Source organism: Rissa tridactyla, chromosome 4, assembly GCF_028500815.1.
Source record: "Rissa tridactyla isolate bRisTri1 chromosome 4, bRisTri1.patW.cur.20221130, whole genome shotgun sequence".
Classification (NCBI taxonomy): domain Eukaryota; kingdom Metazoa; phylum Chordata; class Aves; order Charadriiformes; family Laridae; genus Rissa; species Rissa tridactyla.
The window spans coordinates 31453747-31469290 of record NC_071469.1 but is presented as its reverse complement, the minus strand read 5'-3'; the positions used below and the strand labels follow the sequence as shown (position 1 = coordinate 31469290).

Sequence of the window (15544 nt, the reverse complement as noted above, 5' to 3'; positions counted from 1 at the left end):
TCTGTGAATAGCCCTGAAGGGTATTATAGAAAATAACTATTACTTTGAGGTTTAGACAAAATTGTATTAATTTTAAAAGTGTTTGGAGGTAGTTGCAGAACAAGTGACTACAGTGCCTTAAAAATGATGTCAAGAATTTTGACTCAACTGCAGTGAAATGTCTGTAAAGCTGTAAGTTGCTCTAAACAAAGCTCAAGTAAATAACCATTACGCAAGAAAAATGAGAAAGATGGAATTGAAAATCAGTCCCCCAAAGGGAGCAAGGTATAAAGCAGCTTCCAAAACATCATCTTGCTCTAAACTGAAAGAGTTTGGAAACTTATTGGGAGCCTTTTTTAGACATAGTAATCATACCTGACACACATACAAGAACCAAAACACATGAACTGAGCTCTGCCTGGTTTCAGTTTAATGGCACGCTACCCAACTCCGTGTTATGATAGAGAGGGTAAGATCTCCATTAATCTTTGCTTTTTGTCTAAAAGAACACACTGATGTACAGAGGTTTTCTAAAGCTCCCAGGAACATGGGTAGATCTCACCAGTTGTGAATTCTAAATAAATTACATAATGTACCTTGAACCTCTCTACCTTCTCCTTCTCAGCTGATTAAGTCTGTGAGACTGCAAGTAGCCATAATGAGAGTAGGCTTAAAAAGGTGAGATAACACATCATTTTCTTTTATAAACATACAAAACCACTTTATTATTAAGTTAACATCAATTATAAAGTATGCTTAGCATTATAAAGTTTGACAAGATTTTATGGGTTCTTGAGCCTTATAATCTATTTGAAATGAATTCTGAAAAATTTTAGACTCTTAAAATTTTAGTTAGTATTTCCTGGAACAATATCATATTAAACGTATAGTTGGTAGCTGAATACCATCCAAATATTCTTAAAATTCCCACCTTAACATCCGTAAACTGAGACACAGCAATGTCAGGAATGTTTGGGTGAAGAGCTGGGAGTTCATGATACAAATTGGGAAAACAGACTAGTGATCCTAAAAGAACTTGTGCTTCAACTCTTGGCGCCTAAAAGGAAAAAAAAAAAAAGAAAAAAAAAGGTGGGGAGAAATATATACTCTCACTGCAATCAGGAGGCTGACATTTCTAGTGGCCTTAAAAGAGAACAATGGCTGAAAATCTACACAGCTATTTCCTTTCTCCTTCTGCAAACTCTGTACAGACCTGAGCAAACCGAGACCGCAGCCCCATGGATGGCTATTCATGCACACCCCATGTTCCCATTTTCCAAGATGGTCAAAAGGAAGCAGAGGAATTGTTAGGACTACAGACAAATGACTTTGCTGCTAATTAGGCTCGGGTCTCAGGTTCACCTAATTGAACAGGGTGTGGAAAACTACTGGACATGATGTGAGGCATCACTGGACATGACAGGTAAGAGCGTTAGGAGCTGACAGAAGTTTCAGATTTCACAGTTGGTTAAAGGGGGAATGATGTGAGAAACAGTCAAAACTCACAGACAGTTGGAGGGGAGTAGTGAGGAGCTTTGAGAAAGTACAGCAATGCAAGGCCAACAGCACATAGGTATCGTGTCAGTATTACTATATAAGGCTGAAGTTGCCTGGATAACAACGCCAGGAATACATCCGAATAGAGCAAACACTAACAGATTTGAATTCTCAAACCTGACCATCAGAGTCATGGCACAGCAGAGATAGGGAGGAATAAATATACTTTTAACATGAAGGTACAGTCAGAATGGACATTTATTTTAAAACATTTTAAAGCGCAGATAAATGGCAGTTACAATTCCAAGAACTCCAAAGTAAAAGAAAACGCTGCTTCAACAGTAATTTTTTCATTCTTCACACAAGGCCAGGCTTGATGAGGCTCTAAGCAACCTGATCTAACTGAAGATGTCCCTGCTCATTGCAGGGGGGGTTGGACTAGATGACCTTTAAAGGTCCCTTCCAACCCAACAGATTCTATGATGTCTTTTGGAGAGGACTTGCATGTGTGGTGTTCTAGAATAAACCACTGACATTATCTGTATTTGCTAACCATTACATTGACTTCTGGGGACAAGTTAACACCCTAGTCAACGAAAAACACTGCTCAGTTTTCTCTCAAACCCTTTCTACTCACACATGAACGAGAACGAACTGATGAATACTTACATTGAGGAATGAAGAAGCAGCCACCCTTCCTGCTGCTACAATGAAATCCATAATAAGCATGGTGGCACCGGGCAAACCAAGCGAAAAGAACTGAGGAGAGCAGTGCTTGATGATTGTATTGACAATATCCTTGCAGGAGGAAAAGGGAGAAAGGGAAAAGAGTAGCAACACAATGAACAATGAATAAAAAAAAAAAAGGCAGGTATTTACCAAAGGTAGACAGTAAAAAAGTGAGAAAGTAAATTAATTGTGGCAATTAAGACACTCATTACTGAGCGAAGAGTAGCATAAAAAGATAAATTCCTTAAGTATACCCATATTAATATAAGTAAACTGTGGCATACTTTATAGATCAATCTAACCTTGGACGCTATTGTATGAGGTTGGTAGCAGGTCACATCTTGTAGTCATTTACATTTAGCTTTTAAGAGTTCTATAAATGATTATCCATTCATTTAAATATGTACAGAAGAGATATAGTGAGATAATCAGCTATTATACCTTCTTAACAACATGCTTAAATCGCCTCCAACAAGTATCACCTGACTACAGCTTTAAAAAAGGTATTAGCCTCTTACATATATCCATATGGAACTAAAAGATAAACAAAGAATTAAAAGAAAATGTTTTATAACATTTCTGGTACACAGTTATTCAACACAGCATATGAAGTTCTTGTAGACTTAGTGAGACAGTTCTTAAAATAAATGTACATGATGCAATTTCTTCAAAAGTATTGGAAAAAGTATAAAATATTTTAATTATTGAAAAACATCCCAAGTTCATAGAAAGGCAAAAAAATAACACTTCTCCTCCTTTGAATAATTCTCCAATAGTAGTGATATCCAACTAAATGTTATAGGAGGATTTGAAATCCAGCAAGAAAAGCAGTGTAAACTGGTTGTTAGAGGACAGAAACTGGAGATCTGTCCTATCCGCAGCCAACTGTGGAATAATTTTGGACTAGTTCTATTTTGCCCAGTTAGCGAAAACAGGGTTGTCTGAACTTTTGATCTCCTTATGCCTCTAATTGCTCCTTTAAAAAAGTTCACAAAACCAACTTTTTCACACTTCTGATGCAAGCTTTTTAAAAGCCATAGTATCTTTTCATTCTTCAGATAACCTCAACAGGTTATCTGTTAAAATACCAAGATTTCAGTCTGAAAATATTCTATGAAAAAGATCTACTCCCACTGATTACATATACACAGTATGTCTCTGTTTGCCGATTCCTGTACTTGCTGTAGAAAAGAACTACTCCGATGTAGTGAGCACAATTTACTTTCCCACTAGCTAAACTGTTGCACCAGGGAGCGAGTAAGAACAGCAGACCTTAGAGAGATCTGCTTCCTTCTGTTTCTTGCATGCTTCAATCTGTAACATACAATCAGTAAAAAAAACACCTTTTCTGCCCTCGTATTTGCTTGAAATGGACTACAAAAAAAAAAAAAGCATTTTTGATTACAAACAAGAGCACAAGGGCCATTTATCAAATTTTAGAAAAAGTATCAGTCACGTAACCATATTCAAAGACAAAGTTAAATTACTCGGCTGAAAATCCATTCAGTATTTTTTATAAAACAATTTTTATTTTTAGTTATTAACCTGAATTTCATAATTAAACTTACTTGATCAACATGAAGAAGTCCACAGTGCATTATGTTGTAGAAATGTGTTAAAAAATCCCTGTTTGGAGAAACATCTTGTCTTCGCTTCATTGTCTTACAAATGAGTTTATAAGCATGTAGCTTTCCTTGTTTGTATTTATCAGTCAGCATTGTTGCCTACAGTTTTAGAACAACACTTATTATTAACAAATCAAAAAATTACATTAAAGACTCTTCTACAACTAGATAAACTTTTATTTCTGTTTCACTGCTTTACCTTGAACAGCCATGGTGTTAAAATTCTCAGTGGTGGAATTAAAACTGGTGGAGATGGTGAAGTTAGGTTATCTGTTGAAATACCAAGATTGTCTCTTATCTGCAATTATTAAAAACAAAACAAAAGGACAAACATTTAAGGGAAATATATAAAGTGGCTGGGTTTTTTCTTCTGAAAATCCTGCCTTATCAGGTCAGGCTGGAGAAAAGGTTCAGTTCTTTTACCTTGGCCAGATTCTGCCACAATTCACAGAGGTAATCAAAAACCTGGGCGTGAATCTCTGGATCCATGATGCTGTTAACATCTCCCAAAATTCCGAGCATTCGCCTCCACATCACAGTAGCAACATCTGCATGCCATCCTGTAAGCGTTCCCCCAGCCATCACGCTGCAACATTCTGAGGGGAATTCACTGGTTTCTGTAATGGAAGAAAGAAGTACAGTGAGACCTACCTCTCCAGAAAAAGAAAAGTTCTGGTATAACTATTATATACATAGTTTTCTTAAAACCAAAAGGAGGGGAAAAAAAAACAAAACAAAACAAAAACATTAGGCTTTCAGAGTAAGATATTTCTTACCCATTCAGCCATCTCAACACTGGAAATATTTAACTACGTCTACTTTCAAACGTGATAGAGGAAGAATTTCCTCTTTCTTATATTCTTTCCATAAGTAACATTTAAGGTCACTTCTGGAGCCTTAACACTGGTCTGACGGACCTAGTCAGGCCACTCCTTTTGTAAGTGCTGTCTTACATTCTTTGGAGTCAACAAACCTCCAGAACTCCACTTGTCTACTTCCAAGCAAAATTACATTTCAACTTTACATTTTTCCTAATAAAACAGAAAGCCGATTCTCCTTAGAATCTACTAAGAATGTATTTTATTGCAAATTGAAGAGGAAGGTGAGACTAAACTTGTCGCTGGCTACCATTCTTTAAGCTGTAAATTTGTATGAGTGGAGAAGCAACATTCAGTAACCTAGCACTACAGTCGAACTCGCACCTAGCTCTCTCTGCATATTAGCTTAATACAAATGAATGTTCTTTTTTAGGTGGAAGATGTTTGATCTAGTTTGTCCATACAGAGAAAACTTCAATAGATTACAATGGCTTAAGTCTACTCAGATCACAGTCAACTAGCTAAACAGCCACATTAAACTAACAAGCCACAGTTTTAAAGCAGCAGGCATCCAGAATCTCCTTTCCACCCCCTCAGACAGATTTTCAAAACACCTTAACACCAGAATTTGCTGAGATCTTCTGAAAAATCTCACAGCTCCTACAGGCATACAAAATCAAAATGAGATCTGAATTCAGCCTAATTACATAGCCTCTTCTTTTGAAAAATCTGGACCACTGTGATAGAGACACTAATGGTTTCTAGCCTGTAGATTTCGAAGTAAAGCAAAATGATGTTACTTCTGTCCATCAGTGGGCTACTTAAAGGAAAAGGGTCCAAAATACACAACAGACACCCTTCTGTTTCCATGAGACCAAATATGGGAGAAATGGGAACTCTGTATTTATAAAGTGAATGTATCCTAGAATTCAATAGCTAAGATAGTGGAGGTAATTATAAATTTGTTCAAATATGAAAGGGAAAACATGCAATATTGCAAGAAGAAATTATAACATTACTTTAGAATCACATCTTATATCTTGTACATCAACGATAGAACAGTCTGTGGCAGGACCACATACCAGATTAAGCTGCCATGAATCTAAGCATCAAAAAGAACGATTATAAATGGGTGGACTATAACCTGCTGCTAACCGTTCCAATGAAATGAGAGATAAAATGCAAAAGGTTTTTGGTTGCTTGTAAATCACCGTAATTAAATATTTTCAAAAGTACAGACCAAATAGCCTTGTACAGGATTGTCTACAACTAATGTGATACTAGTTACTTCACTATATGGCATTGGAAAGAAAGAAAGAACAGCTTTATATTTTCTATTCCAGATATTGCCTAGGTCATCTGGCGTCTGTAAAACAGAGTGGTGGAGCTTCTCATCCAGCTGCAGATCCTTCTGCTCAATATGATCTGCATGAAGAGTGGCAGGAGAGGGTGTCTGTGATCGGGATCCAAGAGCAGATTGGATTGGAGAAGCACTTTCAGAGCCTGCAAATGCAATTTTTAACAGTTACCTTAAAAGCCTTTTCTATTTTCTTGAGCTACTGAAATGTTGTCTAAACATAGCATTAAAAGAAATCTCAACTCCCTTTATATAACAAATCTGGGCAAGAAAAGATATAAAACTGTAAGCAGATCTCCCTGTGAATGGTGCTCTGAAAGAAAATGAATTACATGCAGGAAAGTTGAGAGATGAACATCAAAGTCAGATAGGTAAATGGATTAACAGAGCTCTATATTAGGCCCAAATAATTTTAAATGTGGTTTGTTTTTTTTTCTGCAGCGCGTTCAGTGTTCTGAACCAGTCAAATTTCTCTCCATATTCACTCACATAAATTTCTCTCCAGCAAAGATTTAAGCAGAAGTTTTCCTGGAACAACTGCTTTTCCAGGTTTATGGATGCATGCAAGTTAACTTATAAATAAAAGCTCAAACCAGTAACTGACAATTTTTTATGTTTATCTGCCAATTGGACTGAGAAAATCCGTATGGAGGGACAGTTCTGTAAAGTTAGAGGAATGTTATTTCCTCTAAGACAGGAAAATACAAGTTTTTGAATGGCAGTGCTGCAAAGGCATTCTTCCATGACCACCACTGAGCAGCATCCACTCCAGGAAAATATTTGGTCTCCTCCACTGAGAGATCCATACAGAGGGAGCAGGAACTTGCACTTCTCTTCTGCACTACCTTAGTTTCATTTCCTGAATTTGCCAAAAGATTATTATAAAAAGCTGAGTTTTTTCAGAACAGCCAGACGGCAGAAAAAAAGAGAACAGATATTCACCACGTACTTCCCTACACATCAGCACATGTTATAATGGAAGAATTCAAACCTATTAATTTTATCTTTTAGATAAAAGTAACCTGGACCCAAAAATATTATAATGATATGTGAAGTTCGGTATTAGAGAAAAACTGAACTTTAGGGACAGCAATGAAAAAGTGAGTCTTTTAACACAGTAATTTGCCCAAATTATTGGCTGTGAAGTGTTCTTTCTTCTAAAGAGAACAAATTGTTTACAGAAGTTGAGAGAAAATGTCAGTGTTATCAGAACAGAAATTGCGGTAAACAAACTTAATTACATTGTTAAACTGCAAAGGTCTCTATCTGATTTAAATGGCAAAGGCAATGAAGCTTTTACCATCACTTTAAATCAACACCTCTATGCAGGACAGATGGACATTACTGCTTCACACGCAGACTACACTTAAACGATGCTCAGAGAAATCTTTTCCTACGTCTCTTCCATTCTGCTCACTAAGTGGGGATGGATCAAGAGCAAGAGCAAGAAAGAGTGATGGGGAAGAGAGAAAATGAGGGAGACTGGGATACAGAGGAAAAAAGAAGGAATGAGATGGAGAGAAAAAGCAGGCAGAGGAGGGAGGGAGGGAGGGAAAGAGACCTTCATATGATGGAAGAGAATGGACAAAAATTATTATTGAAAATTTGCTGGACTAGTAAACACCAATCAATAGTAAACTCAATCATTTGCTAAGAATATGAAATAATGCCTATACACCAAGAAGTTTTCCTTCCAAAAACCTTCAAAGCAGAACTACTTAGAAACAAGTTGTTTTCTGAGCAGCAAAACCACTGAAAACTCATTTTTATGACTGTGTTTTGAGGATGAGAATCATAGAATCATAGGGTTGGAAGGGACCTCTGGAGATCATCCAGTCCAACCCCCCTGCCACAGCAGGGTCACCTACAGCAGGTTGCACAGGAATGCATCCAGACGGGTTTTGAATGTCTCCAGAGACGGAGACTCCACCACCTCCCTGGGCAGCCTGTGCCAGTGCTCTGCCACCCTCAAAGGAAAGAAGTTCCTCCTCATGTTTAGGTGGAACTTCCTATGCTCAAGTTTGTGCCCGTTACCTCTTGTCCTGTCACTGGGCACCACTGAAAAGAGCCTGGCCCCATCCTCCTGACACCCACCCTTTAAGTATTTATAAGCGTTGATAAGGTCCCCCCTCAGCCGTCTTTTTTCCAGGCTGAAGAGACCCAAATCCCTCAGCCTTTCTTCATAAGAGAGGGGTTCGAGTCCCCTCATCATCTTGGTAGCTCTCTGCTGCACCCTCTCCAGCAGTTCCCTGTCCTCCTTGAACCGGGGAGCCCAGAACTGGACACAGCACTCCAGGTGCGGCCTCACCAAGGCAGAGTAGAGGGGGAGGATGACCTCCCTCGACCTGCTGGCCACACTCTTCTTGATGCACCCCAGGATGCCATTGGCCTTTTTGGCCACAAGGGCACATTGCTGGCTCATGGTCATCCTGTTGTCCATTAGGACTCCCAGGTCTCTTTCAGCTGAGCTGCTCTCCAGCAGGTCAGCCCCCAGCCTGTACTGGTGCATGGGGTTATTCCTCCCCAGGTGCAGCACCCTACACTTGCCCTTGTTGAATGAGTATGGATTTGCTGGTATCCAATATAGTGAATTCACACTGCAGCCTCCCTGTCATGGCACTCTGCATACACGCAATTTTCACTAGATAGCTGCCTAGCTTTCATAAAATTTCGAAGAAAAGAATGTCTGTTTTCTCCTTATATGTCAATTTAACAGAAATTAGACAATGGGCTCCAACATTGCTGGGCGCGTGGAACAGTCGGACAGAGACAGACAGTTTAATTACACAAGTCTTGCTTCCTCAGGAAACCCAGCTAAAGTTAAACGGATGTGACACAGAAAAGCTGCCTCTCTAAAACAGTGGTCCAAACAACAAGAGACAGCCACAGAACCTCTCAATGGACAACTCAGTCATTAATTGCCATCTTATCAATTCAATTACAGTGCAAACTTGGACAAAAATACTGAACAGTAACGAAATTATTAACATATAAAAACAAACAGACAGAAAAAGAACATATTTTCTGCTAGGACTTTCAGCAGGCAAAGAGAAAAACGAAGAGAACAAAAGTCAAGCTGAACATTGTTGAACAAGCCGAACAACAATGTCCAAGAAAGCTCATGCCATGCTTCTTTAACCAGAAAGGCAATTTTAGAAAGTGAAAATTGTGGCAGGGGAAGTAAAGATGTCTTTCAGTATCTCTGAAAATGCAGAATTTGATATCTCACAGAGAACAAGACACTGTATGTAGTCTATGTATTGCATAGATAAATAGGTACTTGTTCCCAGGGTTGTAACCGGAATGGTTGTGCGTAACAGCTATGGAACAAGGAGTATGAAAATGACTATGGACATCTTTACTTCTCATTTACAAAATCTGGCAAGAGAACATTCCTCCAAATACTCCTCAGAGAGGAAGATTCTCTCTTTCAGAAAGGAGCCCATTCAGTTCGGGTTAACTGCATCACTCGGTGGTTGCTAACCTAACTGTTATTCTCTCCCTCTTTCTCAAGAAACAGCTGCAAAGTAAACTGGTGGAGCCTCAAAGCTCATCAGCTGAGGCTGTGAAACACTGCTTCCTAGCAGGCTTATTTTTTCATTAAAAAAACAGGGAGAAGTACTAAAAGAACAAGAATTCTTAAGTTACACAAATGGAAACTGATCTTACACCGCACAATAACTAACATTTTGCATATTAACAGCTCCCAGTTACACAACAGACAATACATAGAGAGGGTAAGATGGAAGTATATAAAAGAATCCCATGATCCTTCAGTGTGATACATGGGTTTGAAAGAACACTGTCAAAGCCTTCCAAGGAAAAAACTCTTCCTGAAAATTTTGACTACCAGTAATAGAAGGACACTTGTAAAAGATCTAGCATACATTACGTGCTAAGAGTTTTCTCCCTGGTAATTGTATAGATTTTCTCATGAAGGGTTTAAAATGCATTGAGCATCAAGCCAAGGATCTTATGGGTAACTAAGTCAGAAAGGTTTTCCACTTATGTTATTTCACACATTACTTTTCAATAGCAATCAAAAAATAATTGAAATCCAAGAATCATCTAATATAGAATATAGATTCATTACAGAAACTGGAACTTGCATTCTTCAGGACGGGTGGAAAATTTCTGAAATAAGTGTGCTTTTTTTAGTTTTTTTTTCTTTTAACTACTTTACCAGTAATAGTTGCAGCTTCAGCAGACAATGGTTGCTGATTGAGACTACTTGTTTCCGAATCTATGTGGAGTGTAGTTAGACTGGCCACTTCTTGCTCCTCGGCACTCTGTTGCTGTCCTGAAATTGCATCAACGTCAGTGGAAGCTGGTGTCCCTGCCTCAGTGCCAAAGCTGAAATCTGTATGAGGAAAGCACTGTATTAACTTACAACCTAAAAATACCACTAATATTAAAAAAAAAAAAAAAAAAAAAAAGCCCAGGCCCTCCAAAATCCTCCATGGAAAACTTGTATGTACATCTCCTATGCTACCAAAACACTGTTACAAAATTTACATAAAATGTAACAGCACAAAGTAATTGATATTATGAACATTCTCATTTCTGTCACAAAACTGTGACTGTACTTCTGGAGAAGACATTCCTGTTGCATGTCCTGTTTTCTGCTTAGTTGCTGTAAGTGCACCTACATGAAAATAAAGTAAAAATAATGGAAACATACGTTAAGGAATTTATTTGCAAAATTTACAAGCTGGAAGAAATATCCAAGTTGGTCGTTAAAGCACTAACTTCAAGCTAAAAATGTTATGGCAAATGATATTCTAACAAATGGCTTTTTCAACACTACAGACAAAATGTCATGCTGAAAATTAGGTTTAAATACCATCACTTAGTTGCATAACATCTACGTATCTAAAAATTGTCATTTCTTCAATAAATTCTACCACATAAACATTATTTCTCTCTTACATAATACATGAAATCATAATTCCTAGCAACCATAACGACCCCTTCTGTTGAAGAAGAGTGGGAATGGATAAATTAAATGAATGAAAAGCATTATGTTATTACACAAAGCACACTAATTTTAACAAAGCATACTAATTGTACCATGATATTACACTTAGTATCTTGATGAATCAATAGCTACATGAAAACTGCTGTAAAAATATCAGAAGCCCTTTTTTAAGTTCTACCTAAATGTTTTCAAAAGAATTCAAATAACTTCCAAATTAGGCAACATTTCATTTTTATATTTTGTGCAAAAAAGACGGATATGCTCCTGGGAGAAGACGGTATTGCTTTCTAACTTCAGTTCACTGTTCTGCTTTTTGCACAGTAGTATTCCAGTCCTGTTTTGTTTAGGATACTATAAACACAACAGCCTCTCTCAAAAACTCTGCTTGCTCCATTAACTTGCTAATGATTTCAATGGGAAATCAAAATAAGCTCTCTCTATAGAAAACTGCTGGCATACAACTTTACCAAAAAAAAAAAAAAAAGAAAGAAAAAAATGAAAAGGGAAATTTGCGAGCAATCAATCAAAAATGCCATTACTTTTGGAAAAAAATACTTGCTTTCAAATTTGCGGCCATCATACTGGAAGGCGCTGAAAGAGTCAGAGTGGCTATCTGAACTGATGAGGTCACTGCTGCCCGCGCTGGCAGGTGATGTCCATTCGGAAGGTACGCCCGGGTCGTCTATAGGACGCATTTGGTTCTGTTTGTTCAATATATCAGGAAGGTCTTTAGGAACTTCCAGGCTGCCGGGACTGCTTCCTCTTCTTGTCACATTCTAAACATTGAAGAGACAAATTATCTTAGAATATCAGATGGCTTATTTACATAAAACGGAAAAAGTAATCCCACATTGCAAAGGTCAGAACATAACAAATAGTTCCTAAGTACCTAAACCAGAAATTGTCATCATACTACATATACAGCCAAGACTCCAAAACCCCAGACAGGCAGGAGTAAGTGAAGAACCCATGTGGTCACAGAATTTCATAAATACAAATTTTATTGGCACAGTGAATTTTTGGGCACATATCTTAAAAGGCTAGGATTCAGACTAGCATGTGCCACGCATGTATTAGGTAAGGCTTGAGAGAGGAAAAAACAGTAAAATAAGTATTTTAACTCCCGCTTATGTCTCAATTACTTAAGAAAACTTGTTAACCTTGGTTCCAGACAAGAGCAGAAAACAATGTCAAGGAATTTTGTGTTTTCTGGCCCATAGGCTGCCATGCTATAAGCAAAAATATAACGTACACCACAAGCAAATGAATTTACTAATTCATGCATTCATTTCCTTATGATTAAGCCAAAACCTTGGTATTGACCTGGACGCCAAAGACAGCACATAGTAGCAATAAGGCATATAGATTTGTTCATGTAAAAATAAGGTGGTGTTCTACTTGGAGTCTTGTTTAAGTCACTTTTTTCACAGATAGGACTGTTTACTTGAGAGGGAAGAGAGATAAAAGTAGAAAAGCCATTTTAGGAAACAGCTTGAAATCTTTATGCACTAAGAGACTGAAGGCGACTTCCTTTTACTAGGCCCAGTCACTTCTCTATTCTTTTACTACCTTAGTAGTAATTAGAAATTTACTCAGATTGACAAGTTTTTCATGATACAAGGTTTTAGCATTCAAAAGGTGGAGCAACCTAAAACTAATCTTAATAAATTGGTACTCTGTTTTAAGACGACATATCTGGGTTTGTGTGCTAAATTACAAAATCAGTGGCAGATCCAAAATATTTTTTCACCCTTATCTTGGCTGGTTTTTTGCAACCTAAGAAAAGTAACAGTTCTTTTGTCTGAACTATTAATAATCAATCTTCTCACCCATCTATGTGAAAGCAAACAGCGTTCCCTCTCTTTCTCTCTTCCTTTGTGGCCAGCTGTGATTTCTGTTTTATGAATTTGCAGACAAAGTTAACATTTTTTCGTATAGAGTTCAACTTTGCATTTTTGTCTTGTAACTCAAGACTTACTAAAAAGAACACTTTGCCCCACGAATCAAGTTTCATAAACATGATTTCAATACAAAAGAGAAAAAAGCGTACAATTGGACAAACTCTATAGGTTCTCTCTTGCCATTTATAAAAGATGAGGATAAATAAGCGAATTTTTCCAATAACTCCAAAGAATCTTCTTCTGCCCCTTATTAACGACAACCAAACTACTTGCTGACAACTTTCTACAGGAGCATGTCTTAAAATGACCTTCTTGAAAAAAAAAAAAAAAATCTTAAAAAACTCTAAACAGAAAAAAAGAATGGAACAACTTTGAAATGCTACATTTCATTTGTTACCCATTCTGTCCTTCATTTGCAACTTTTTTAATATTTCCCCTTTCATAATAAAACACTTATCTCTTCAAATTAGTTGTCTTGTTCTGTAAGCATTCAACAGTAACCAGAAATTCTTGCTTAAAATTGATTGAAATTTCTCTTTATGAATGACATTCCAAAAACATGACACTTCAGGAAAAGTGCAGGAAGAAAGCATATGAAAAGTTGTTTCAAGTATCAGAGAACTATTTACAAGAAATTATTCAACACTTGTAAGTGAAATTAAAAAATGAAGGAAAAACATATACTAGTGTAGTTTTGTTGTCTGTTGTACTGACTATACCTGTAGAGAATAGTACCATACTACAGTGTGGTACCCAACTACATACCAAACTAAGGACTGCAAATTTACATATCAACTATTATTCTGAAAGTGTCTGTGTACAAAGATCTTTACAGGTGAAATTAAGGCTGTTTAATTTAATGAGACTGTTCATCTGACAGTAACTCCTGCATTGCTTCCACAATGAAGATTCAATAGATATGAAAACACAAATGGCATAAAATGGCATGAATCTATGTCGAAGGCAAGGAATAATTAATTGATATTCTTAATTCTTTGTGATTCATAATATCCAGAGAAATATGTTTTAGTGAACTGATTTATAACATCATCGGTGAGTTCACGCATATATGCAAACTTACATATTGAAATGTAAGAAGTTTAAAGGCTTACCAGTGCACTACCACTGCGGAGCCTCTCAGCTATAAATTCATCCATGAGGTCAGGAACGTTTGTATTGCTACTGCCAATATCACTATCAATAGGGTGCAGCTTTTGACTCATGTCCTCTCTATTAGCTAAAAGCAAATGAACAATTGTATATAGTAAAGAACACATCATAACATTTTCAAAACAAAAGATAAAAAAAATGAGAAAAACCCTGCTAATTAACAGAAATTTAAAAAAAAAATAAAAATCAAAATTGCCAAACATGCATTTGAAGAATTCCCCTCTTTTAAAGCAGATTCTACTTTAAGAATTAGTATGGCTTCTTCGTCCCACTAAGCAGGGGTTAGTTGATTTCCAGTACCACCTTTAAGAGCAAGAAGCTTATAGGTAAGCACTACTCAAAGTTGTTAATGCTTGCTTTAAGGATACAGCGTATATTCTTCCTCCATATCACAAAAAATAAGTAATAAATCCTAAAAATTTTATATGATTCATACAGGCTCCTTTTTCATTGCAATCCTGATGAAGAGCAATGTAGTGGAAAAGGTAAGCTAGGTTTTAACATGTACTAATGACAAATGTCAACGTGGCACTGTATACAGTTAGTATAAATAGTGCAAAGAAATTCTTAGGTAATGAAATTACATGCTAGTACATGGAATGAAAATTCAAACTCTGGATGGTCAATGGTTATGAACAATTAATTAAGTCCACTCATTTATCAGGGTTATATTTTTGATATAACTATACTGCTCATATTTAACTGTGGCTGTTACACCTGACTTCATGATCTTCGTCTTTAAAGTCTTCCAGTTATTCCAGTTCATGTTTTCTCTATAAGAATTTTTCCCTCGATGTCATCTCTCATGAGACCACAGCGTAGTTTATTCTACTATTGAGGCTCTGTTAAATGTTACAGACTTCAAATAAAATTTACTTCTAAAATTAATGCTTCCTAGATATCTCTTTTTCATAAGTCTAGATTCTGCAGAGAAGCAAATCGCTTTTTTGAGACCCACGACAGTCACGTTCTTGTGGTGCTATGCTTACAAAGGCTGCCCTCAGGTGGCATTAACATCTCGATGCAGGATGCATTACGGAATCCTCTGTTAATCATGCCAGCATGACAACGGAAAAAAGAAAACCTACATTACTGCTGAAAGTTAATTTATTGTTCATTTAAGATTATTTAAGATGGGAACTAAGAGAATGGATATTAGAGCGACAGCCTTCTTTTTCGATCAGTCCACAGAGGTCTCATAGTTAGCAGGAGAAGGACTATCATGAGACCTTCATGAACATCCACGATTCCAAGAAAAAAGAAAGCAACCAAAGATGTTGCCAAGATGTAACTGCATCCATTTTGATGAATGAACACAGGAAGGCCTACAGCACGTTTTGATAAAGATTCAAACAAAACCTTATGATTAGACGCACAGAGAGCTGGCGTAATGAAATCATCTCAGTAACAGATGTCTGTTTAAGACTATTTTTTTCAAAGTTATCTAAACTAACCTCCAAATGTAAATTTGAGGGGCATTTTTGTTTTGG

The 15544-nt window shown here is 37.0% G+C and overlaps 1 protein-coding gene across 14 annotated transcripts in view; it reads right to left on the bottom strand.

Moving 5' to 3' along the window:
• The window catches only part of RALGAPA1 (Ral GTPase activating protein catalytic subunit alpha 1), a 134441-nt gene that overhangs the window by 69227 nt on the left and 49670 nt on the right, over positions 1 to 15544 (bottom strand). For 12 of the 14 annotated variants that reach the window (XR_008466364.1, XR_008466365.1, XR_008466363.1 and 9 more), the window contains 9 exons: positions 13997 to 14121; positions 11543 to 11759; positions 10189 to 10365; positions 5999 to 6151; positions 4254 to 4447; positions 4030 to 4128; positions 3774 to 3929; positions 2146 to 2274; positions 911 to 1036 (listed from right to left, as the gene is read on the bottom strand). Coding sequence is in view for 10 of the 14 variants with exons in the window: in XM_054201034.1 (XP_054057009.1) it covers positions 911 to 1036; positions 2146 to 2274; positions 3774 to 3929; positions 4030 to 4128; positions 4254 to 4447; positions 5999 to 6151; positions 10189 to 10365; positions 11543 to 11759; positions 13997 to 14121 (1376 nt within the window). In the remaining 4 variants the exon portion in view is untranslated. The remainder of the gene's footprint in view (positions 1 to 910; positions 1037 to 2145; positions 2275 to 3773; positions 3930 to 4029; positions 4129 to 4253; positions 4448 to 5998; positions 6152 to 10188; positions 10366 to 11542; positions 11760 to 13996; positions 14122 to 15544) is intronic. The other 2 variants (XM_054201027.1, XM_054201033.1) reach the window with 1 other exon arrangement.